We start from the raw sequence: 25110 nt of genomic DNA on the forward strand, positions 1-25110 counted from the left end.
TCAAATATACATGGACGAGAAGTAGAGAATGTGTGTGGAGAGAATAAGAAAGCTCCAGAAGCAGAATTCAAAGTAAAATATGGACTCTGCACCGCCATGCTGATATTTCGGCTGCCTTCTGGAGGAAGACAGACACAAAAGACAAAATCATCTTCAAAGTTTGGAGTATGATCCCCCTCTTTCATCACGTGGCAAGATGTCAAAGAGAATACTTTGTTTGCAACTTTGATTTGTTTCCTAGTTTCCATAGCTGCTCTCTTTCCTTCATATATACCTGTTCTTATAATCTCGAAAGATGTGCAAAGCCTTGATTATTTTTTTTTTTTTTTTTTGAAATAACCTCTTTCATTCATAACCTTTGCTAAAACAAAGTTAACAAGCAGTTAGGAATGTCCTCAATGTCCATTATACAGTCTCTTAACATTAAGAGCATCCTTCCCTAGCTTATGGGCAACCAAGTTGCCTTCACGATATGTGTGATTACAAAAACATTGTTCCAATCTGTCCATTGTTGCTTGGATATCTGATATGATCATACCAAAACTGCTTTCATCCTTCTTCTTCTGTTGTATAGCATCGACTACAATTTTGGAATCACCTTCTAGAATCACCTTCTTCATTCCTAGTTCAAGTCTAAGGTTGATTGCCTTTAATGCAGCTGTTGCCTCTGCCAGAAGTGGATCTGGAAATGCGTCTTCTTTCTTTCTCAAGCTTGCCAAAAAATTCCCTTCAATCTCTAACTGCTACACCTATTCCTATTTTACAGTTCTTTTTATCTACGGCCACATCCCAATTTATCTTACAAAAACCTTGAGGTGGACTAACCCAAATGACCCTCCTGTCTATTGCTGCAATCTGATCATTCTCTTCTAACCTTGTTGTTGCACATTCTGTCATCAGTTCACTTACTCTATGCATGACTATGACTGTCTTAGGATCAATCATAGTGTTCTTAAAAACATATTCATTTCTTCTCCACCAAATGTTCCATAAAACTAGAATAAGCTCAATCATCTCCTGTTTGTTGAGTCTTTTGAACATGTCCTTAATAAACACTTTGAAATTGCTACATGCTGTCTTTGTTTTCTGAATTTTCCTTGAACTTTGACTCAGAATATCAGCTGCTGAAATACACTCCCATAGTACATGTTCAAAGCCTCGATTGTTATTCCTCAATGAACAATGCTCCATCAAAATTCTTTGCACAGCTCTAAGTAGCTTAATAGCCCATTACATTCAATAACTATTCAAAGAAATTGTCTATGACCAATTGAAAACCTTGGGATTGTTTTGTGTTCATTACTCTGTTGGCTAATTATCTTCCAGTGTCTTCAGCGTTCAGGATGAATATGATTAACTGACTCATTTGGTTACGCAGTTCAGATGAGATGAGATGAAATGAGATGTTTTGTTAGTTAAAAGTTGAATAAAACATTGTTATAATATAATTTTTTAAAATTATTTTATTTTAGGATTTGAAAAAATTGAATTATTTATTATATTTTGTGTAGAAATTTGAGAAAAAATCATATGGGATAAAATGAGATGAGATAGTTTTATTTTGTGTAACCAAACCAGCCCTAATAGGCCTTCCATGGGGTACGCTGAGAGGTATAAGTTGTTGTGATATTATTGAATGAAGGAAATTTGATAGTTTGTAGGGAATGTTGAGAGCCACTGACAAATTACGATATTCACCAATTTCCTTGAGGTTTCCTTAATGACTTGCACAACTCTATTGGTTTCAGCGTCCCATCTTGTTATTGTGGAAACAGACAAGACACTGAATTTCGTTGAGATTTTTGGTTGGCAATCAGGTTTTCTTGGTTGCCATTGTTCACATCAAAGTTGCGGTTCAGGGATTTCTTAGTCCACATTATGTAAACTTCCTGTTGGGATTCTTCTCTCAATACTCAAATCCTTAGGAGCTGCTCCTATCAGCAAGCATTTGTAAAAGATAATAACAGATAATACACAATTCTCCCACCGTCATAGATCAGCACAAAAATGGACGTACAGAGGGAGAGAAGTCACTTTCAGGTTGTAATAAGCAGATGGTGTAGAAAGACAATGGCGATGGAAAAGGCATAACTTGGCTTAAGTTGCTCCTGAGATAACCCCTTCTTCATAAACCTTGAAGATATTAGTTCAATTACAGTGTTTCTATTCCTAATGACCTGGTTCATCTAATATTCATTAAAAAGGGGAATCATTGTTTATCTCTTCCTCTTCAACCTCCTTTATTTGAATATAATTCCAAAGATATTATTTTTTTTATAAGTGAATGATTGTATTAATAATGATAGCCCAAGTACACAAGAAAGGTATACAAGAGGTAAGAGGAGAAACCCGGGCTTCAAAGAATGCTTTATTTGCTCACCACTCAAGCCTTGTGGCACTTCTTTTTCTATGCAAATCCAGAAGAATGTGGCTCATCTTTCTCTAGTTTCTTCTTGTCAGCTATGTCACTGGGAGATCCAGCCCAGAAGGAATCTTTCCTGGATAATTAGTTGTTGAGTCAACTGAACCTGTCATACTGGCAAAACAAGTATATACTTAGGAATCCTGAATGGGAGAAAGTCTCTCAGTTATGAAGAGAACAAAGGCTCACCTTCTGTCAACAATGACCATAGACCGAAGCTCACAATTCCCAAAACTGCAAGTAAATGTTGGAGAAGTTATTTCTCATTCATGAATGAGTTAAAAACCTGGATCCTAAATCAAGCGCAGGTAAAATTTTATTTCAAGTATTTTACTTATAATTAATGCTCTACCAAAACAAACCCTAGGCTAAAATATACACATAATTTGATGAAAATAAAGTACATATAAATTTTACACAGGAGGACATACAATGACAAGCATTTATATACAAGATAAATATTAGATTGTTACTCAGGGACAAAAGAGCATAAAGCATGATATACAGTTTTTTACACCTAGAGAAGGGGAAAAAACCAATGTTACTCTAATGTGTTACAAGGAAAGGGGAAAAAATGGTGCAACAAATAATATGCTATGTACCGAGGAGAAAATAGAGTAACACCCTGAAAGGAGCACCCATACCCATTACTAACACGATACCATGAGTGCCCATATATTCTCAGATAATAGGTATCATAGATACTTACTGTTTGCATATTTCTTTTTTAACCAAAGGGTGACATTCATTTCCAAACAAACTTAGTGTATGAAACAAGAATGCACTGTGGGTAACAATTGCTATCTCCTTCTCTTTCCGTATCCACAGCCTGAGAAAAAATTTAAAGAAAAGTGGAGGTTCCACATACAACCACATCTAAGTATGTTAGAGCCTAAATGCATTGATACAAATCCAAAGTTTTGATAGTAAGAAGAGGTCATCACCATTTCAGGAACTGCAATCCCCTAGCGGCAACTTCTTCCTTTGTCTCTCTAATATCAGCCTTCCATAGTACATCCTCATCATTTTCTGTCTGCATAGAAATTTGGGAGAATTCAAGGAAACAATTATGTTGACTAGAAACTGTATTGCTGCCAAAAGATGGGCTCGTAAATTAACTCATAAACACTAGTTGAAAATATCTACTTTAGATATCCAAATACTTGCCAGTGAAAAATCAACCGCAGGGAAAAGGAACTGATAGTCACTGATGTTTCTCCTTTTATCACAGGGGTGAACACCCAGCAGCCAGAGATATACAAAATAAAAGTAGCTTTAGTTATCATTCAACGATGTAGTTGGACATGGATGCTGTCAGGTCGGAAGCCCTTGTTCATACAGACAACACTTTGAGTATTTCACTGACCCATGAAGATCTGTTACTTGGAAGCCTTCTAATTCAGGAATGTGAGTATGTATCTGTTACATGCTACCTGGAATGAGATTTTTGGTGCCTTGCCAGTGTTGTCTTGGTGGAGTCTAATTTGGCTCTTTGAATATGTACCTAAATCCAATTTTATATCATGGCTGGTTATTTACAACTAAGAGAGAGGCTTCCTCAGTGTGGATATTCTGGTAATATATATTTCAGTTTTACCAGTAGTATGGCATGCACAGATTACCTCTTTTATCAATGTGGTTTTGTACCAGAATTTGCAGCAGGTTCGATGTCTCCTATTCTGTTTTTATCATAGAGAGCCACTGTAATAGCCTTTTGAGCTAGTCATGTGTAGTTTGACAGCTAGTTGTTCCACTAGTTTGCCTCTTCTTTTTTTTATTATTTATTTTTTTGTGAGCGTGTTTGTTTGCTGCTGTATTTTCTCTTCTGCATTTGTAGCTTGTACTGTTATATTTTGCTTAGTTTAATAAAATTTAAATTCATCCTAAAAAAGAAGAAGGAATGCAGCAACAATTAATAAGCACTAAGCTCGTTAGAAGCACAGAAAATACACATGGTCTAATGAAAATATATAAAACATATCCCCCACAAATTGTCTCTGCATCAAGTTAGAATCAGATGTTTCCGAATTTGAGCCGTTGAATTAGAAAAACAACACAAGCTTTACAAAGATTACATCAACCGAGCACAAACTATCAAGGCACATTTTGAACAATTGACTATCTTTCATATGAAATCGTTTTCTTCCATGAGAAATTTTCAAGAATATATACAAAAAAGGTTTATAAGTAGGCTTCTATGCATGATATTGGGATTTTTACACACCCAACTTAAGTTACGTGGCCACTGACAATGTGATTCACTATATTCTGATGGAAGGCAAGTGTAAGTGCAAGAAAGGAAAATGGCTAATATTCACAGGACATACCAAATGTTCTCGACAAAGTTCTACTGCTATGACTGGTGGGGAGCTAATACTTGAGATTGCAGCACGACCACTGTTTCCTGCATTTGCCACCATTAGAGGCAGTACATCCATCCTATCTGTGTAGCCCTCGCCACCAAAAACTCCAACAGAAGTTTGTAATGTCCTATAATCAAGTGACCAGAAATAAAAGTTTGAATTTTGCAACATTAATCATTGGAACGTGTCCTTTCAGGAAAATTAATAAAAAAGAACCAAATCCATCTTCCCAAAAAGAGAACAGATGAAACAAAACTGTATTTCTTTAAATCCATTGAAGTTTCTTTTTTTATTTTGAATTCTCCACCTCTCTCAAGAGGTGTCTTTCTGCATAAGTTGCAAACATGACCATATTCAGAGTGCTTCTTTTCAGCTGTAGCAGCATCATGTAACCAAACCAATCACAAAAAGAGAAAATGAACATCAAGACAAATGTTTGCACTCCAAATCAAGAAACAATAATTTCTACCTATCCTTCAGCAAATATTACAAATTTACAAGGCAATGATTTGAATGAAAGCTTTCTGTATGAGCTAATCAGAAATAAAAATGACAGGAAGAAAAACCACAGGAGGCTGAGTTATTTCTAAATAGAAGCACAGATATGTGAAAAGATATCAACAAATGGTTATCAAGAGGATTACAATAAGCTGACATCAAAACCTTAGCAAGGGGGATGTAATGACTAAATCAATCCTCTTGGATAGCCCACATGTGTGAACGTGCTTTCGCAAATTATCAACCTGCAACAACAGCAAAAATACTCGACGCATATTTCTCCCTGGGCGTATAACAATCTTTCTAGCAAGGGAAAAAGTGTTGCAACTATATACATGGAATCAGGATAAACATGTAATGACTTGCTTCATACCTGCTGCCAGCCTAGTGGAGTAAGGTGTGCATCAAAGTATTCAGGAGACAAGTATGCTTTGTAATTCTTATCTCCCTCTACATTGTGGATTCCTTGCGCATGCCTCACCTGGATGTATGATTTTAGAAGACCATAAAGCCTTGAGTTGAAAACAAAAGCCAAGAAAGAAGGCTAGCAGCTTCAAATCCATGACAGACATTGTACATAATTGGAAAACAGCTTTGGATACCAACCAGATGGAGAGTTTTGCATCGATGCAATGGAAACAAGCTTGTACCTGCGCCATCATCCCTATCTGCAACAGAAATCATTAACTTTCAAGTAAGAAATAGGAAAAACACGAGTGGAAAAACAACAGTAATTGCCTGGAAAGCTTCAGCTGAAAAAAATAATTGAGACAGTATCCAGTCAAAATCATATATCTGTAGAATGAGTGTTTGTTCCGTCACTTAGTACTGAAAGCATATATAGGTTCAAGTCAAACGCATTTTTTAATTTATATTTTTAAAAGTTTCATTCCATACAATTAACAGCCTTTCTGTCATAAACATGCAGTTATGAGTTAACCACTTACTATGTCAATGAAAGCCTATAAAATTAGTAAGCTAGTTTTACAATTACCATAGACACACATTAGAAAATAGGCACATATTAGACTCGCTAAGAACTTTCGTAAACGAAATAAACAAAAACCAAAAAACTCCCAAAATCAAGCCTCTACAGATCAAGCCAGCATTTTTCCATGGGATTTAAACATGATGGAAACCAAAATATCAGCTAAGCTACAGGGCAATTTCACAATGATCCCTCAACTCCTCCTCCACCTATAAGTCACTACCTATAGCGGCTTAAATACACACAATCTTCTTGTGTAAAAAAAAAAAATCAGAAATAATTCAAAAAATCAATCAAACCCACATGTGAATATATGTGTTTGGGTGAGAATTGTGGAAGGGGGGGTGTACCATGGAGAGAAGAGAGGCAAAGGGCAGAAAGACGAGATCGAATTGACGATGATTGAGATTGAGATTGAGATTGAGACAGAGACCGACACCGAGTACTCTGAGGAATGCAAGTGGTGGAAGGGAGAGATGCTAGAGAAATGCTACCACGATCATGTCTGAGAGGATTAACAATAGGAGCGAGATTAATGACGGTCATGGGTGCGGTTCTGGTCCTTTACTTTCGTTTATTATTTAAATAAAAGCTCGGACTCCCAGCCTCTCGGGCCCTCGACCTCCCCGACTCTCTTTTTGTCCCATTGTCTGCACTACCCTTCGTGGGAAATATGACCTTAGTTCTTTTTCTCCTCACGGACATGGGAAAATTGCCTATAAATTCTTACCTTAATATATCTATTACTTCTATTACTATTATATAAGAACATTGGTCATGGATTAGCTAAATATTAATATAAGTATAAACTTTAGTTAGATGTGAGAAAAAGCTTTCACATTGGACTAGCTAATGGTCTAAAGCTTAAGATTTGAACTACAGTAAATCTTAAGAGCATTGGCAATAGACTAACCAAATGCCAATGCAAGTCCAAACTTTAGCTAGATGTGAGAAAAAGCTTCCACATTGGACTAGCCAATGGTCCAAAGTTTAAGACTTAAGCTACAATAAATCTTAAGTTCTCTCCAAACATGGCTAGCTACTATTCACAAAGGAAATCAATATTTTATTATTTCATCACTTCCCTCTCTCTTTGAATGGTAAAACATGCATGACATGCACTAGTAAAATTTTTTATTTATTCTACTGATTGCGAAAATTGATAGAGTAGACACATTATTTCTATAAAGCATGAAGATTTAAGAAATATATGAATTGTATTTGTAAAAAAAAAAATAATAATAATAATAAATACTATATTATATTATTATTTTAACTTTAAGATAGCTAGTCCAATGTAGACTCATTTAGTCAAAAATTGATATTATAGCCAAAAGTTAAGATTCTAGCTAAATTTTGGACTAGGGCCATTGCTAATGCTCGTCGCTATCAAATCACCATTAAACAGAAATTCTTATTTTTCATTAACTTTCCGTTAATCAACGTTAAATCATTACTGCAGCTTTGGAAACAGTAATTTTCTTATCCTTTAGTTAGTTTTTACTTTTTCACATCTTTATCCGTTGAGTATTAGAATGTTTTGGGTTTATTATTTTTGTCTTTTATGTTTTGCCGGTTGTTAGTCCACCATTTTTATACTTTTTCTCTATATGTTTTTTTTTCCTCTGCAGGTTGGGTTTATTATTTTTATCCATTATATTTTACCAGTTGTGTCAGTACACCATTTTTATGTTTTTTCTCTGTCTATTTTTTCTCTTCTGTAGGTTGTATGATTCAAAAGCTTTTAATTAATTTCGTTGACTATGATGTCATTGGGGGTTATTGGGGTTTCTGGTGCACTAGCTGCAGCTGATGCTTTTATGTCAGTACATGCATCAGTGCATGCGTATAGGCAATTGTGCCTGTTTCCATCTTTAAATTTTAAAAACAAAACTGCAAAAAAAAAAAAAAAAAAAAAAAAAAAAAAGTGCTCACTATAGAAGAAGAAATAAAAATCATAGAAAACAAATAAAAAAACACGTAAATTAAAAAAAATGTAAAAAAAAATGTAAAAAACAGATAAAAAATACAAAAACCATTAAAAAAAATATTCTTAATCAGTGGGTATAAAAAAAATTCATCATTACTGAAAATAAATAAAAAATTGCACATTACCCAAAAGCTAATTTTGCACGGTTGTCAGGGCAACGCTCCAATATTAGCTTTTGGTCCTGGCCCAGAGACCGGTCCACTGAAAAAATAATATTCCAATCATGGTCCATTGCACTTTCCTACAAAATAAAATAAAATACATGTAAGAAAGATTTTTAAGGAGAATACATCTAAATGGATAAAAAAAACGGTGCCCCTTGTTGAACACAAAAAATATATGCATGCATGATTTGATGAGTTTTTTTTTTTCTATATATGGTTTGGGAGTTTTTCTTTTCTCATGTCTGGCTTGGTTGGTTTTACAGTTTTTGATTGGTTTTGCAGTGGTCTGATGGGTGATAGGTCGTCTGGGAGGAGAGGGTACATTGCACTTTAATAGATAATGTGTTTTGAGAAGCCAAACCAAACCACTTGACATCTATACAGCCTCGCTTCCAGCTAAACAAATTCTGGTCTTTGCTCCTCATATTTCGAAATTGAGGATCAAGCAAATTATCATAGGTGAAGAATTGATTAAAGTGTTCGGTGTTCATCTTTGGCAGATTTCTTCTCTTCTCTTCCATTTTTTTCTTTTACTGATTTTTTTACTGCTGGTTTTTACTGGTGATTTGTTTTTAGCTGATTTCTCAGTTCTGTAAGGTGTTCTTGGCTGAGGATCAACTGAACATTTCTGGCTCTTATCTTTGTAAGTATATGGTGTTATTTATTTTGTCACGTCGTTTGTTATATAATTTATTTTTTTAATTTTATTTATTTATTGTTATTCTATTTTATACGTTTATGAGGCAACACTTTCATTAATGAAAATGGCGCATATGTTATTCTATTTATTCATTAATAGTGCATGTGTATTGTATGGTTTGATGGTGACCTAAAAATCTTAACTTTCTATGTAGGGTTGGATATATAATGGTTACGCGAACTTTTCATAAAATGGTGCATATGCAAGTGTTGGCCCATCCAAACAATTTTATATATAGAATGCCCAGAGACATAAGCACCTAAAATATATAAAACATGTTCCAAAAATTAGAAGAATAAAAGGCAAGACACAAAAAAAAAAAAAAAAAAAAAAAAAAAAAAAAAAAGAGAAAAACAAAGAAGAATAAACCTCAACAGATGTTTATATCTTGGAAGATATTGTCTCCAGATTTATTGTTTTTTATTTTTTTTTTCTGTTGATCTTTACTTTGTTTTTTTTATTGTGAATCTGTAGATAAATTAATGGACATTGTTCGTTTCTGTTGGTTTTTTTTCTCTTTATAAATCTCTGCACATCTTCACATATTTGAAGAGATGGTGTGCATATCTCATAGAATCCACCAGAAATAAAGAACCTAGACATCCAGATTTTTAGCCCAAAGATTTGGAGTTTATGAGGAAAATATCTCATAGTATCAAATTCTTCAGACAGAACCCAGTAGAATGAAATTGAATCAAGAAATTATTAGACCCTGAAACACTCACACTTGAGCCAACACAAACTACACACCCCAGATTTATACACACAAAAGCACAACCTGAACTGGGGAAGAGCCACACAGCAACAAAAATAGCTTCAAAACCCCTTCTCTGCTGTTACTGTTAGTACTACCACACCGTTACCAACCACTTTTTTCACTTTGTTTATGTTCTCTCAGCTAGGACGCAAAGGCAAATCCTTTGGCAACCCATTAAATTCCTCATTTACACTACACCAACTCTTTATCTCTATGTAGAACATTTGCATTTGTAGAAGTTTTGATTTTTTTTTTTTTTTTGGTAAATTTATGGATCTAGTAAATTTATGGATTTGTAGAAGTTTTGATTTTTTCTTTTTGTTTTGGTAAATTTCTGTTGGCTTTTTTCCTTTTTATAGATCTCAACACATCTTCACATATTTGAGATTTGAGATTTCAAAGTAATTTTAACAACACAAACCTAATCACAAAATCCTAATAATACAAACACAATCCAAAAATCCTAAATTTCAGATTCAAAAACCCTAATAAAACAATTACATAATATCATCTATCAGATTTAAGATTTCAAAGTAATTTTAAAAACACAAAAACAACTTACCGTGGGGAATCGAAGACAGAGAGGGTGAGGTGAGGCCGAGGGTCTGTGCGTGGTATCGCTGGTAGACTGCAGCTAGGTTCTGTGCGACGGAGAGTGGGGCTAAGGGATGAGAGAGTGAGCCGAGGAAAAGAGATGAGAGACGAGAGAGTGAGGCGGCAGATTGTAGAGTGAGGCACAGACTGGAGAGTGAGGCGGCAAAGACAAGAGAGTGAGGTGGCAGAGCGAGGCAGAGGCGAGAGAGTTGAGGAAGGAAGTGAAATGGGAAAGGGGTGTGCGGCCGGGGGGGGGGGGGGGAGAAGAAAAAGATAGGGTTTTACCTATTTGTGGCAAAACGACAGCGTTCAGGGAGAAGGGCTGGGTTTCCCCTTTGGCACACGAGCTGGGTTCTTCACACACACACCATCGGCCCAACAATAATAAAACCCATCAAACACTACACATAACCTCCAAGGACAGAAGGCCCAATCCGAAAAATTAAAATAATATATAAGAAGAAAACACTTTAACATAAAAATACATAACAACTTTTGCAATAGTAAAATAAAATAATGAAAACAATCATAATAATAATAAAGAAAAATTGAAATTAAAGATCTGATAATAATATAAAATATTATTAGAAAATTGAAATTTATATCATATATTATTGTGACACAGAAGACCCAATCTGAAAAACGAAAATAATATATAAGAAAACACCTTAACACAAAATACATAACAACTTTTACAATAGTAAAATAAAATAATGAAGACCATCATAATAATAAAAAAAATTGAAATTAAAGAACCAATAATAATATAAAATATTATTAGAAAATTAAAGTTTATATAATATATTATTGTGACAAAAAAGGAGAAGTGTAAAAAAAAATTATCATGTCCTAATTAGGTTCGGGATTAATGAGAAAGTTTTGAATAAAATATTAGAAACAAGTATTTGGTTGTTCGACAGTTGAAGTTATAAATCACATTGGCGATGTATGTTTTCTTGTTTTCCATTACCTTAATTGTTGTGAGTAAAAAAGTCTATCTTAGAATTTTTGACATGTTTACTACATTATCTATAAGCACATTGAGGTTTATATTAAAAAAAACTATTAAAAGTAAATTATAACAAAAATCATTTAAATTGATTTTTATATACTAGTATGTTATGCCAATTTTATATTTATTTATAACATGCATAGTAATTTAAGTAAGAACATTGTATTAAAAAATTTGTGTTAATTTACAAGACATCAATTTTTAGCAAATCTGTTCTTTAAAATTTTATTAATCATGGAAGACTATTAAAAATTTCCTTTGCAGAAACATCTGTCATATATAGAAAATCTTGTAGCACAAGTTTCGCAGAAAGAATGGATGATTGAACTTTTAGTAGACCCCAATCGACCCAACCAACAGCAGCACAAGAATTTCAATGTTGTCTCTATTGATACAGTACAAGATGATACAAAATGATGGATCATAGTAAAAACATCAAAAGACTCATATTTTGACCTGATGTTTTTGTTGGGTTTGCTGCTAAAACTATTGATGTTATAAATATGTGTTGGACTATGTTATATTTTGAACTAATGTTTTTGTTGGGCTTGTATTAAACTTATCGCAGACAGATTTGCTAAAAATATCGACGTTATAAATATGTGTTGGACTATGTTATATTTTGAACTAATGTTTTTATCATCTAATCTATGCAAGCATGTAATTATTATACTCTACTTAACTATCATTACCCCTAAATATTTGCTAGATTTCACATTTTTTCTATATGTCTTAAATTATTGATTAAAATCAAATTTTTTATGAAATATATACTATTTTTTTCAAATAATTATTTCACCGAATTAGGCAAACATGCTTTGCACGTTGTTCCGACCTAGTAAATATATATATATATATGTATAAAAAATGCTAGTGGACCAAAAGTCTGTGGCCTGATTGACATAATCCTCAACTTTTAAAATGAAAGTCTGGAGTTTGAAACCCCCCTCCCCCAACTTAAAAAATAAAAAATAAAAAATGCTAGTAGATTCCCTTAAAGTTACAGCTCAAACTTACCGCTCAACTATTTTAATTTTTTATTTAATAATTAAGGAAGTAACTATTAGTGAAATTATTTATTTTTTTATTTCTTTCTTAATAATTAAGAATGTTAAAAAATTATTGAAAAAAATGAAAGGAGAAAAAATTTAAATACACTAGCGATACTCCCAGCAATAACCGCTGGACAGCCTGCTAGCAGTACTCATACATATATATATATATATATAACTTTCGATTCTTACCCGATGATGGGACACGACTCATGAAATTAACATATTAATGCCCAGTTCTCCAAATATAAAATCTAGGTTCGAAACTTCCCACCCCTTACAATAATAAAAAAAAAAAAAACATATTATACCGTTACGCTACATATTTACAATTACTACCTAGTCATATCTTAAATTAATTTAGTAGGACTGTAGCTGTCTCCTAATCATATCTTTGAAGTTCGATATCTATTCTACTGCATGGCCGAAATTTATTTCCTCTCATTTAGGAAAACTATCATTGGTTTACATTTTACTTTTTGCTAATATATCATTGATTTGGTGATGGTGCTGTTGTAATTACCTTCTAGGAGAGTACTTGAAAGGGATGTTTACATTCTCTATCGGGTTGGGCCTAACTTATTCCAAGAGGCCCAACAACCAAAGCGTAGTCAGCCCACAAGTCATAGGAAGAAGAAGGAGGCACAGGGCCAATGCAGAAAGAAGGTAGATGTGGAATGATGGGACGTCGACATTTCTGACACTGACATGCATAAACACATGCATACCCCCACTGCCCTGCCCCGCTTCCGCTCCACCCCCGCATGGCAGGGCGGGCAACCTCGCTCAGCCCATGCGGGGATGGGGCCCCCCGCCCCGCATCTAGGGCCCTTAGCGGGGGTGGGTTGCAGGGAGGGCCTAACTTCGCCCTGCATTTCCCCCGCCCTGCCCCCGCTTACATTTATATATATATATTATATATATATATATATATATAAACATAAATATATATTTATATTTTACAAATTGTGTATATATAAATATATATTACAATTTGTTAGACTTGTTCACAAAATATGTATTGACAAATTTAAAAACTACATAGATTAAAAATTAATACACTACAATTTACACAAAGTATGCACTAGCAAATTTAAAAATTACATAATTTTTAAATTATAGTCATATTTACAAAATTTAAATTTATAATTTAGATCTAAAAATGTATTTTTAATTACTTTTCCACTTATAAATAATTTTTAAATCAAATAAATATAATATTTTTTTTTAAGTGAAAAGAGACGAGACGAATTGGGAATCCGCCCTGCACCCCGCCCACCGGGGCAGGGGCGGTGGACGGGGGTGAAAACCCCACCTCCCGCCCCATGCGGGGCAGGGTGTAGCTACGGAGCGGGGGCACCCACGTGATGGCAGAACCATGTCGTATTTAAGGATCAAATACGAGACTTGGACAGAGATCACAATAAGGTCTCATGTCCATGGCAAGATGCACAACAAGGTGGCTGCACTTACCTACTTGCCACAAAGATACAATCCAAGAAAGTCACGCCATGACAATGCGATATCCTATAAGGAAGATGGCCTCCTCTGACACAAGATATGGGGATGGGGTATAAGTTAGAACATTTTTTTCTTTACGTTCTCTCATACAAAGAAATCCTTTTAAGGAGTGAAAGACTGATTTAAATATTGGAAGTATTTCATCAACCCTAAGCTCTCATCTTGCTTGTGTCGCAACGACGAAGTCTGATAACCATTGTGCGAAACACGTAGTTAAGAGGATCATTCTAATTTCAATTTGAGAGTGAAGTGTTGCACGGTTCCCCTAATCAAACAGCCATGAAAATCAACACGCTTACAGCTTTCCTCCTTTGTTCCCTGTGATTTGATGTGCATCCCCATGCAGGGAATTATTTTAAAACCAGCTAATCAAACCTTGATTAAGGTCCACTCTACATGCAAGATTTCCACTCCATGAAAGCTGGAAAAGTGTACGTCTTGTAACTAAAGATTCTGATGTTGACAGGACAACCCATTTTGCTTTCTTTACAAGTAGTTATCTACATTCTACACATCTGGGGCCATAGCTATGACCAAATAAGTCAAAAAAATAGGTTCACGGGCTGTAGAATCAAGCTATGTCATGTAGAAAAGAATGGGATCAGAGACTCATGAGCGTGGGTGCTTACTGTTTAATATTACTTAGTTTTGCTTTCCAAATCTTAGAAAATGATTGCCCTGCATGCTCATTGGTAACTCTAAATAATTGGAGTTCTTGTACTGCTAATTGGATGGGGAAGTGCTTCTCCCTGGCCTATTGTTTACCTTAGTTTCTTACCTGTGCCATGGTCCTACTTTCCATGAAAGTCGTAGAGATCAGGCCGAGAACCTCTCTTTTAAGCTCAGGCTTTCCTGATTATATCTAAAATGGCTGGTAGTGGTATCTCATTGTTATCAACCAAACATGGAAGATATTAGAAAAAATAGAAGTTGCAATTATTGCATTGTTATCAACCAGACTGTTACAATCTAATGACTTTACAAGGAAGAAAGGAGGGAGGAGAATTTTCAAGGTGCCTCGAAAACCGTAAAACACGACGAAATAGGTGTCGGGTCACTCTTATGAAACAGGTGGGTCATTGACTCGTTAACATGGTGAAGAGGTTATGCAAAAAAAAAAAAAAAAAAAAAAAAAAAAAAAGGGCCTGCGAAATGGATCTCGCAGCAATGAAGCTTAGAAATAGATGGTTTAAGATGGTAGAGCATTTCAGGCCCCTTAATTATTCCTGGTCTTCTGAATAACCTTACAAAAGCAGCAAAGAAGTGATACTGATCCTCAATATCTTGACGCTGAAATTGCTGCTACGTTTCACATGATAGACTCAAAAGCTGAGCGCAGACTCCTCACAAGATCCTTTACTGTCATGTAGAATCCCTCATCCATCTGCATAATTTTAAGAAGCTATTCAAGGGGGGAACGCCAAATACTTGCTTACAAAAAAAAAAAAAAAAATGTTGTGGGGTTACTGTCTGTTCGAGGCTTCATTTAGTTTAACTATTTTCATTTTAGAGACCTATCAACAGCATTCATTAATTTGGGTATACCATAGTGAATTTAACTTTTGTAGTAGTTCGAAATTTCCATATTCGGTTCATTGAGGAATTTAAGAAATAACCTGAGCAATAATAGTGATATCAAGTGCAGAACTCCCAAATGTTATGACACTGCTATTAATGACTGTTAGGTGCAGCATTTCAATCTCAGCGATTGATTTCTCTAGCACTCCTTTCCTCTTCTCACAGTGAACTCTTATGAGGACATTTTTGTCGCAGAATCTTGCTTCAATTTCTGGTAGATGCTCATCAAGGGGATCGCTGGAGAAGTTTTCGCCTGAGCTAGAGTTGTCACCATCAACGAAGAGTTGGGATTTCCTTACAAAGACCACTGATTCTATGTTTCTCTTCTTAGTTTGTTCCTCAAGTGTCTTCACTCGCTCTTGCAGTTGTTGCAGATACTTAATAGCATCGCCAAGAACAGAAGCCTTGTCCATCTATAATTAATAGCATTAAGATATCATGAGTTGCCATTGAGAAATCTTCAGCAGTACTATTAATGCTTGAATCATGCAGTACTAAAATTAACAGTACTAGATGAAAAGAAAAACACTAACAATTACAAAAGAGTAGGAATCTAGCTACCCAAGTTGTTCAAAACAAGATATATATATATATATATATATATATATATAGTTTCGTGGAATCTGATACCTTCTTTAGGCCAGGTACTAATGCAGACAAAGCAATGAACCGCTGACTGAGCTTCTCTCGCCTATTCCTTTCTGCTATAACGTGATCCGGTGTTTGAGAATGTCTAGTGCTTCTCCTAATCCTCCTACCTCCTCCCTGACAAGCCTTAAGTCCATAATCTTGATTCCCCAAGGAATCCTGAGAAATCAAAATATCAGAAGGAAGGGTATTGCTCATTCTTTTGAAACATACTGCGGCCTCCTCCTTAGGCTTTAAAATGCCCATTTGATTTGCATAGTCCGCATTGTCAAATGATAGAACGTTTTGAGAAGGGGAAAGTTGTGGATATGATACATGTTCCATCTTGGATGAGTTCCAGCTGTTGGGTTTGAGCATTTTCATGGGTGCATCAATACCAGTCCGAGAAGCCGCCATGTCATGATTTCTGAGATTGAAGTTTGGATGAGTGAAAGAGTACTGTTGTAAACTTTCTTCTTCAAATGTGGCTGCTAGTGGCGGTACTATGCTTAGCTCATCGACAGAGTTCATGTGCCACTGGCTGATGAACCTAGGATCCTCCATATCCTGCAAATTTGATATATTCTGTACGTGTCAATATTATCTTAATGATCTTATTGTCAGAAAATGCTTAAACTGCTCCAAATTCTTGAGTTTCTCATGAAGCATTAATTCAAAACCAAAAAAGTTGAATGCAAATTGTTTAGCAGTAAGGTATATATAATAGCAACAATATTGTTAAAAAAAATGTAATAATTAATGTTCTTGTTCAGAGAATCCATCAATCTTTATCCTAGAGTAATCATATATGGCAGCAGAAGAACATCATGATTACCGCTTACCATTTCATGAGTTAACTCTCTAATGGAAGAAATCTCCATTGAAGAACGTCTCCTAGCTTATTGATCGAAAGAGCTCTAGGCCGGAGAAATGAGAATCCTGCATGAGATCGATCGAGGTAAAAAAGAAATATGGAGAAGTAGTGTGAAATATTAATTATAAAAAGAAAGCTCACCGGCCCTTCAATAATCACCAAGGCTTTCCTTTTCACCTTGTTCTCATTACACTAGGATTGAGACTGCAGGACCTCATGCTTCCTCAGTTTTTATAGCTCTTGCGCATTATAGTTTACGTATGATCTGTAGCCCATTAGTGTTGCAAGTCCTCAATCACGGGTTAATTGTTCTTGTTAACTGGCCACAGACATTCTGATCATTCTTGTTTTTATCTAAATTATTATGCAAAGGAGAACCATGACTTGTTACATCTTAGCGCGCTGGGCACTTGAAGCTGACAAATTAGAACTCATGATCATGACTAAAAAAAGCAAGTCACTTTTGTTGTTGTGTGGACTTTAATTAGGAGGAAGCTTCACCAACAAGCCTTTGAAATCAAGAGCATGGTAATTTTACACAGATCTGGCATCCCATTCATAACAGTTTATAAAGAGTTGAGACGTGTCATCTATAATTATAGGGTTAAGAAAATAATTGGTTTATTCCAAAGCTTCCTGGCCTTGACTTTGTATTGTTTTAGCCAATACGCTAGTGACTCGTGGCCAAGTTTGCCGATTGTTGGGCCAATGGGGCTTGTCAAACCGACTCATAAAGAGGTCGGTTCATCATATTTAAACCAGATGATCGGTGATACAAAATGGAATAGGGACATAAACTGATTCTTTTGAGAAAGCAATCCCGTCGATGTTGCTGATGAAGACAGTACTGGATGCATTAGAATTTAGTACTGGAGTCCAAGTTTGACGATGCTAGCTGCGTGGTTACAGATATTTCCTGAATGGGATACCCTGTCGGTGCCGAAGCCAATTTACGTTATCCTTAGAAAGGGTTGGGAACAGGTGCGCATGTACTAGTACTCGATCGACCTTTTTAGATTCGGTTTCATCTCATTTCGTCTCATTTTATCATTATAATCTTTTTAAAGTTTTACATAAAATATAATAAATAATTTAATTTTTTCAAATCTCAAAACAACAATAATATTAAAAAATAATATTCTAACAATATTTTATTCAACTCATCTAAAAAAGTAATGTTATAGTTACAAAAAGATTACACAAAAATAATCCTACAAACTGATGTAGCTTCATGTGATTCGTCAGATCTACTTTATAATAAAAATAACTTTACAATCTGAAAAATCATAACAAACCACATCAGTTTGTAAGGTTACTTTTGTACAATCACTTTCTAGTTAGAGTATTTTGTATACCTCAATAATGTATACCTCTAGGGCATCCATTGCTTGAGACTTTTCATGCAATAAATATATATAACAATAACGTGAAAAATCATTAATGAAAGTGATAAAATATTTTTCTTTACCAAAAGATGGCGAGTCAAATGGCCCACAAATGTCCGTATGGACAATTTCAAGAAGTTCACCACTTCTTATAGCACCCGTTTTTGTGTGTTCGGTTTGTTTTCCCTTAATACAATCCAGACGCATATCGAGATCAGTAAAATCTAGATTTGACAAAATCTCATCTTTTACTAATCTCTTTATTCCATCTTTGGATATATGACCCAAATGTCTATGCCATAAGACAAAATAATTGTCATTGATCAGGTTATATTTAGTTCCAACATTATGATGCAAGGTTAGAAGGCTTTCGACAAAATGACTATTAAGATTCAGTTTATACAAATCATCACATAAGCTCTCATAACCAACAAAAGAAGAATTTTTAAACAAACTAAATCTTCTATTACAGAATGAAAAAGAATAACCTTCGAGGTCGAATTTAGACAAAGAAACCAAATTACGAGAAATAGAAGAAACATAAAGTGTTTGAAACAAATCTAAATAACAATTAGTGTCTAGAAATAAACGAAATGTCTCAGTAGCAATCACTGTAACTTTGACTCCATTTCCCACAACTATGGATGTGGCGCCATCGACCCCTACGTGTTATTCTAGTGGAGTTCGTGACACTAGGATAATGACCACACGGATCATGCACCCCAATGACCTGTGCTCAGAGTGTGTACAATATGCAATGAGTGTACAATATAATACTCGCAGCGGAGAAATAAAAAAGGTCTTTCTTTATTAAGTACCAGAATGTTCAAAAATAATAAAATATCTTTACAAGATTTATAAAGTCATCCGACAGATAATTTAAAGAAAACAAATAACATAAGGGAAACAAATCCCATAACACTGATCAACATATCAACAAGCCATGCCTTTGGCGGAACCGGTCCCTCGAGCTCATACTTGAGCTCTGCATCAGAATCTACGGTATTACAATATGGAACCGTAGGGTAATACACCACAATGAGATTATGACATTTCAGCAAGTAATTAACCAAAATAAAATATCCAAGAGATTTAAAACATATTAATACAATCACACGTCCACATACGGTCAAATATGAAGGAAACAAAACTATATTTCTTTTTTCTCAAAAATACACTTTTAATCACCCATGTCAAAAATCTCATTTGGCCCAGTCATAACCATTACTTTATTATGCATGCACCACGGTCTCCCTTATGGACCGTCCGCACACCCTGGCTCTCATCGTCACACCACGGGTAACGTCTATGCATGAGACTTCATAACGAGCGATGCCCAAATTCGCATCCAGCGCGTACATAGCCAAGCATCATCTAACCTCGCCAACCAAAAGGTCACGGAATCGGTACGAGAGCGTTACTGTCTTGTCCGTTCCTGTCGTCGCCCTGCGACAACTCAGGAGACGTCACGTCAGTCTGTTACACTCCCGAGTGACCAGAGGAGCTCCATCGAAATAATACCCAATCTCGGCTTAGGGTTGTGATACACACGCACCCACATAATCAGTCTCAATTCCAAACAGACAATGTGACTTCATAGCACAATTTATTAAAGACGATAAATATGCATTTCAACCACAAATATTGGATGACATCGTAAATAACTCATTTACATAAAAGCTCAACAATTACAAATATAAAGTTCCACAATTAACTATATGCGTAATCTCATCCTCCAATCCGGCCCAAGGCTTAAATCCAACCTCAACTGCAATTAAAACCCAACACTATAACAGCCCAAGGCCCAATTCCAACAATCCAACAGTTTATAAATCAATGCCAATTATAATAACGCTATTTAAAACTCATGGGTTGCGTTGGAAAATTACATACATAAAGATTGAAAAATTTCTGGAAGATCGCGCGAATGGAGGTGTTGCCAAAAGTGGTAACACAACGGTGACAACAGTGATTCAAGGGCATAACAATGACCTTTTTGGTGAGTTTCTCTCAATGACAATTTGGGCTAGGTGGAAAAAAATGGTTGAAAGATCCAACTCACGACAAGTACCAAAAATTCACCAAAAACCGATTGAAGCTCACAACTTTTATGGACAAAACAGAACACGGCAACAACTTCACAACTCTCGGACTCACCAACAAAATTCACAAAACAATAAACTAAACACCGAGGGATGAAAATAGCTTAAACAAGAGAGGGAGGAAAATGAACTCGGAAGATTTAATTGAGGAACCTGTGGCCTATTTATAGGCCAAGTATGGCGGTTCCATTTGAAGATGACTAACACGGTTCACATGTCGTGGAAGAGACGTGTGATTGTGCATGATGCGGAAGGCAATGCAGATTGACACAGGGACTGCTAGGGGTGTAAATTCAAACCGAAAAACCAGTCCGGACCGGACCGAACCGGTTTTATTGGTTTTGAACCAGCCCGGTCCGGGACCGATTCTTAGAATGTGAAAACCGGTCGGTTCCGGTCCTGTTCCGATTCTTAGAATGTGAAAACCGGCCGATTCCGGTCCGGTTCCGGTTTTATAATTTTTTGGACTAGACCGGTTGATAAAAAAAATATATAAAAAATAATATTTGTATTATTGTATATATAAGTTTTATACAAAATATTATATATATATATTAATATATATAAGTTTTATATATTATGTATAATTATAAATTTTTATATGAAATTTTTATATATAATATATATAATTATATATATTCATATACGAAATAATTTGTTATTATAATTTATAAATTATTACATAAAATGTTAATACTAAATCACTAAAAGTTTATAACTAATACTAATAGTCTAATATAGACTAATGGCTATAGTTATACTTATAATTAATACTACAAGTTTTTACTAAAAGTTTATAACTAATACTAATATTAAATATATAGTTTATAACTAATACTAATATATAACTTATAACTATATCAATAGTCTAATGTTAATACTATTATATAGTCTAATATATTAATAAAAGTATAAAACATATTTTTTTAAATCAGTTCTTTTTTTTTTTTTTTTTATAAACAAATTTTTAATGACAAATTGTGAAACTTACATTTTAAAAAAAGGGAAAACTGGACCGAAAACCGATAAAACCGAAAGTACCGGTTTAGAAGGGTAACCGGTGCGTAATTGGTTTTAAAAATACAAAACCGGCACATATCGGTTCGGTCCTAGATTTTGTCCAAAACCGGACCAGACCGGACCGGTTACACCCCTAGGGACTGCCATGGAAGCTAGAGGTGGAAGGTGGAGGTGGTCATGTGAAGCGACGGCTTGACAACAAGATCTCAGTGTTCATGCCGAATGACACAGAGTAAAGTATAGAAGAAGGAGGTGATGACTCACGGCAGCAGCTGCGTAGAAGAAGAAACTCGAAGGAAGAAGAAAAGGTAGAAGAAAAGAAGAAGAAGGAAGAAGAAGAGTAGTGCGACGCCAAGAGGAAAACGATGAAGCCCTAGGTTTCTATCCAAAACGACACCATTTTCAACAAGGGGCTGGGTTCATTTTAAAACGCACGGGCTGGGCCCTTTTTGAAACGCACGGGCTGGGTCAAAACACAACACACACACGGCCCAAACAAAACACACACACAGAGCCCACCAAAAATAAAAACATTACAAAAACAAAAGTCCAAACCGAAAATACACCAAAATAAATTAAAATAACATAAATAAATAACACATTTAAATAAATAATTAAAACACATGAAAATTTAAGGATCTCACAATAAAACTTTCATTTGGGTTTAAAGTCTGGATTGTAAGGAAGCCCTGCATCAAATTAGAAACATAAACAGTGAAACCTAAGCCACCAAGTATTAGAAGGAACTTCAACAAGATTTGATTCGAAACATACGTAAGCTAAATGCTTACCTTTCTTTTCAAACCATGCCCTAAGTTTGTGACAATCTCTCTGAAAATTTTTTGAATATATATATATATATATATATATATCTTTAAATGAGAATATTTTGGTTTGGCCTAAAGGTGCACCACTTTTCGAGTGATTAATAAATTAAGATAAAATAATTAATGTGTATCCTTAATTGAAAGTTGGAACCAGATACCTAAAGGTAACGGACTTACAGGATTATGGATACATTATTAATTATTTCTAATAGGTGAAAGGGAATCACCGTAATAGTCAAAAAATTAATTTCGTATGCTGTAATTTTCATCCAAAGATGTGTTACAGTAGTACTACTTATTGTTTGTTTATTATTATTTCTAAACTCAAAACATTAATATTGTGAGCATATATTTAATTGCAGTTTCAGTTTCAGTTTCACTTCATTCGCATGCTTTATCTGTTTCGATCCTTAATAGAACAAATCTCTCAGACTAGTCTGAACAGGTCCAATTACACCTGAGTGCACTGGATCTTGATTTGGCACTCCGGACTGAGAAACTGCTTGCTATTACTAAGGAAAGTAGTGAGGAACGAAAGACTTTATATCCTTCTTGGGAAAGATCGAACAGATTGAGCATTATGTTTATGCGAATGAGTATAGCAAACAACATTAAGTCAACACTTCTTGAATGTGACACTGCTAAGGAATTTTTTAAAACTGTGGAAGAACTTTTTCGTTCAGCTGACAAGTCTCTTGCTGGGACATTGATGGCTTAACTCACCACCATGAAATTTGATGGTACATGTGGGATGCATCAACACATCCTTGAAATGTCAAATCTAGCTGCTAAATTAAAGGCTCTTGGGATGAATGTGGATGAGTTCTTTCTCGTGCAATTTATTTTGAACTCCTTGCCTCCTCATTGCGGGTCATTACAATACTATTAAGGATAAGTGGAATGTAAATGAATTGGCCAGTATACTTATTCAAGAAGAGGCAAGGCTCAAGTAACAAGGACATCATTCAGTTCACCTTATAAGTCAAGGGGCCAATAAGAAGTGAAAGAAGCCTAAGAAAGGCAAAATGGCAGAACCAGCTAAGGTCACTGTTAATACTTGGGATATGAGTAGTAAGATCCAAAACATACAGCTTGAAACCTATGACTTTCTAGTTGGGTCACTTTGGTGATCAGCAAACTATTTCATAAAATAGATCTCAAGTTGAAATGATCACTTTGCAAAACAGTTAATCATCAATTACACCATGTCATTATTTACACAGTTTCATGTATGTGACAATTTCATATTCAGATAAATTATAGATATACAATTATAATATACCAGTACAATCAATGTCATTGATAAACATGAAACATTTAGATTTTGTAAATAACACGCGTTTCATGCACTACTATTCTATACTTGTGGAACAAATTATAGGCAACATTATCAATCAAATATAAAGAATATGCATCACGTAGGAAAAAAAAATGCACTAAAAAGTAATGTGATTTGATCAATAAATGCCATCGGAGAATCTCACGGATAAGATAAAACCAACATATAGGATCAATCAATAAAATTAAAATCCCAATCATCTAGGAAGTTAGTCATCGAATGGATAAGTATGTGATAATCAGAATCCATAGCAATTTCTTTAATTAAATCTTGATCGGATTAAATGTAGAATTCATCAAGAAAATAGGTTTCTCACTCTCAAACCTTTCGCTGAAATGAAAAGTCACACATGTAGACATTAAATATCTAACATATTTCTCATTAATTATATTCCATGCAGATCAAAAAGCTTCCATGCAGCAGCATTAACTTAAGGGTTTTGTGGATTACTGGTACGTACGTCTTGGCCTGTAAATTTTGATATTGATCATCAGGTTTAGGCCATCTTTAGATATTAAATGCTTGGCATCTGGTCGTCAAAAAATCAACTTAGATTTTGAGCATCAAAAGTATTAGAACGTTGACATTGTACGTGACTCTTATACATATTCATACATACATATATATAATATATATATGTATGAGCTTTAAGGGTATGTTCTCGCAAGTTGTGAATGTCCCCAATAATTGACTGTCCCAATCTTTAAAAAATAAAAAAAAAGAGAGAGAAAGATTCAATGTTATGTTTGCGAACCTCGATCACTTTTTAAGGTCTGGTTTGAATTCACAATCTATCTCAACTTATTTCAATTTATTTCATTACTATTTATCACTATTCATCAACTTTAACTCATAAATTTTATTATTATTCATAATTTATCTTATTACTATTTATAATTCATCTCAACTCACCTTTAAATCCCAATAAAAAAAAATAAAAATAAACGTAGTGTTTGATTCTTATCCTTAATCAAATCTGCCGTGGAAATGGAAGGGAAAAACTCACCCGACTGCCGAGTTACGTGGCCCACCGCAGGTTCCACGAAAAACAACAGAGGCCAACAAAAATAATATTGATTCGACAATGTCAGGATGATTCTCATACGTGTATATTTGTTTTTTTTTTTCTTTTCTTTCTTTTAAATAATTTTTAAACATTTTAAACTATTATAAAAATAAATAAATAATTCGCAAATTTATTAATAATTACATTTTTAATTATTAAAATAATGAGGAGGCATGTTTGGAATCTGGATCATCCAAATCATTTTCCTTATTGATTATTATGTGGGACCCG

At 34.7% G+C, this 25110-nt stretch overlaps 1 protein-coding gene and 1 pseudogene across 1 annotated transcript; both read right to left on the reverse strand.

The window, feature by feature from the left end:
* Positions 1–2106: 2106 nt before the first annotated feature.
* On the reverse strand, positions 2107–6860 carry LOC121258463 (annotated as a pseudogene).
* An 8269-nt stretch (positions 6861–15129) lies between these two features.
* On the reverse strand, positions 15130–16830 carry LOC121258843 (transcription factor bHLH25-like). Its single transcript, XM_041160372.1, has 3 exons — positions 16270–16830; positions 15678–16052; positions 15130–15445 (listed from the first exon to the last, which is right to left on the reverse strand). The coding sequence occupies exons 1-3, from the start codon at positions 16828–16830 to the stop codon at positions 15371–15373; spliced, it is 1011 nt and encodes a 336-aa protein (XP_041016306.1). The 3' UTR covers positions 15130–15370.
* Between the last annotated feature and the right edge of the window lie 8280 nt (positions 16831–25110).

This window comes from Juglans microcarpa x Juglans regia, chromosome 3S (assembly GCF_004785595.1).
Source record: "Juglans microcarpa x Juglans regia isolate MS1-56 chromosome 3S, Jm3101_v1.0, whole genome shotgun sequence".
Lineage (NCBI taxonomy): Eukaryota > Viridiplantae > Streptophyta > Magnoliopsida > Fagales > Juglandaceae > Juglans > Juglans microcarpa x Juglans regia.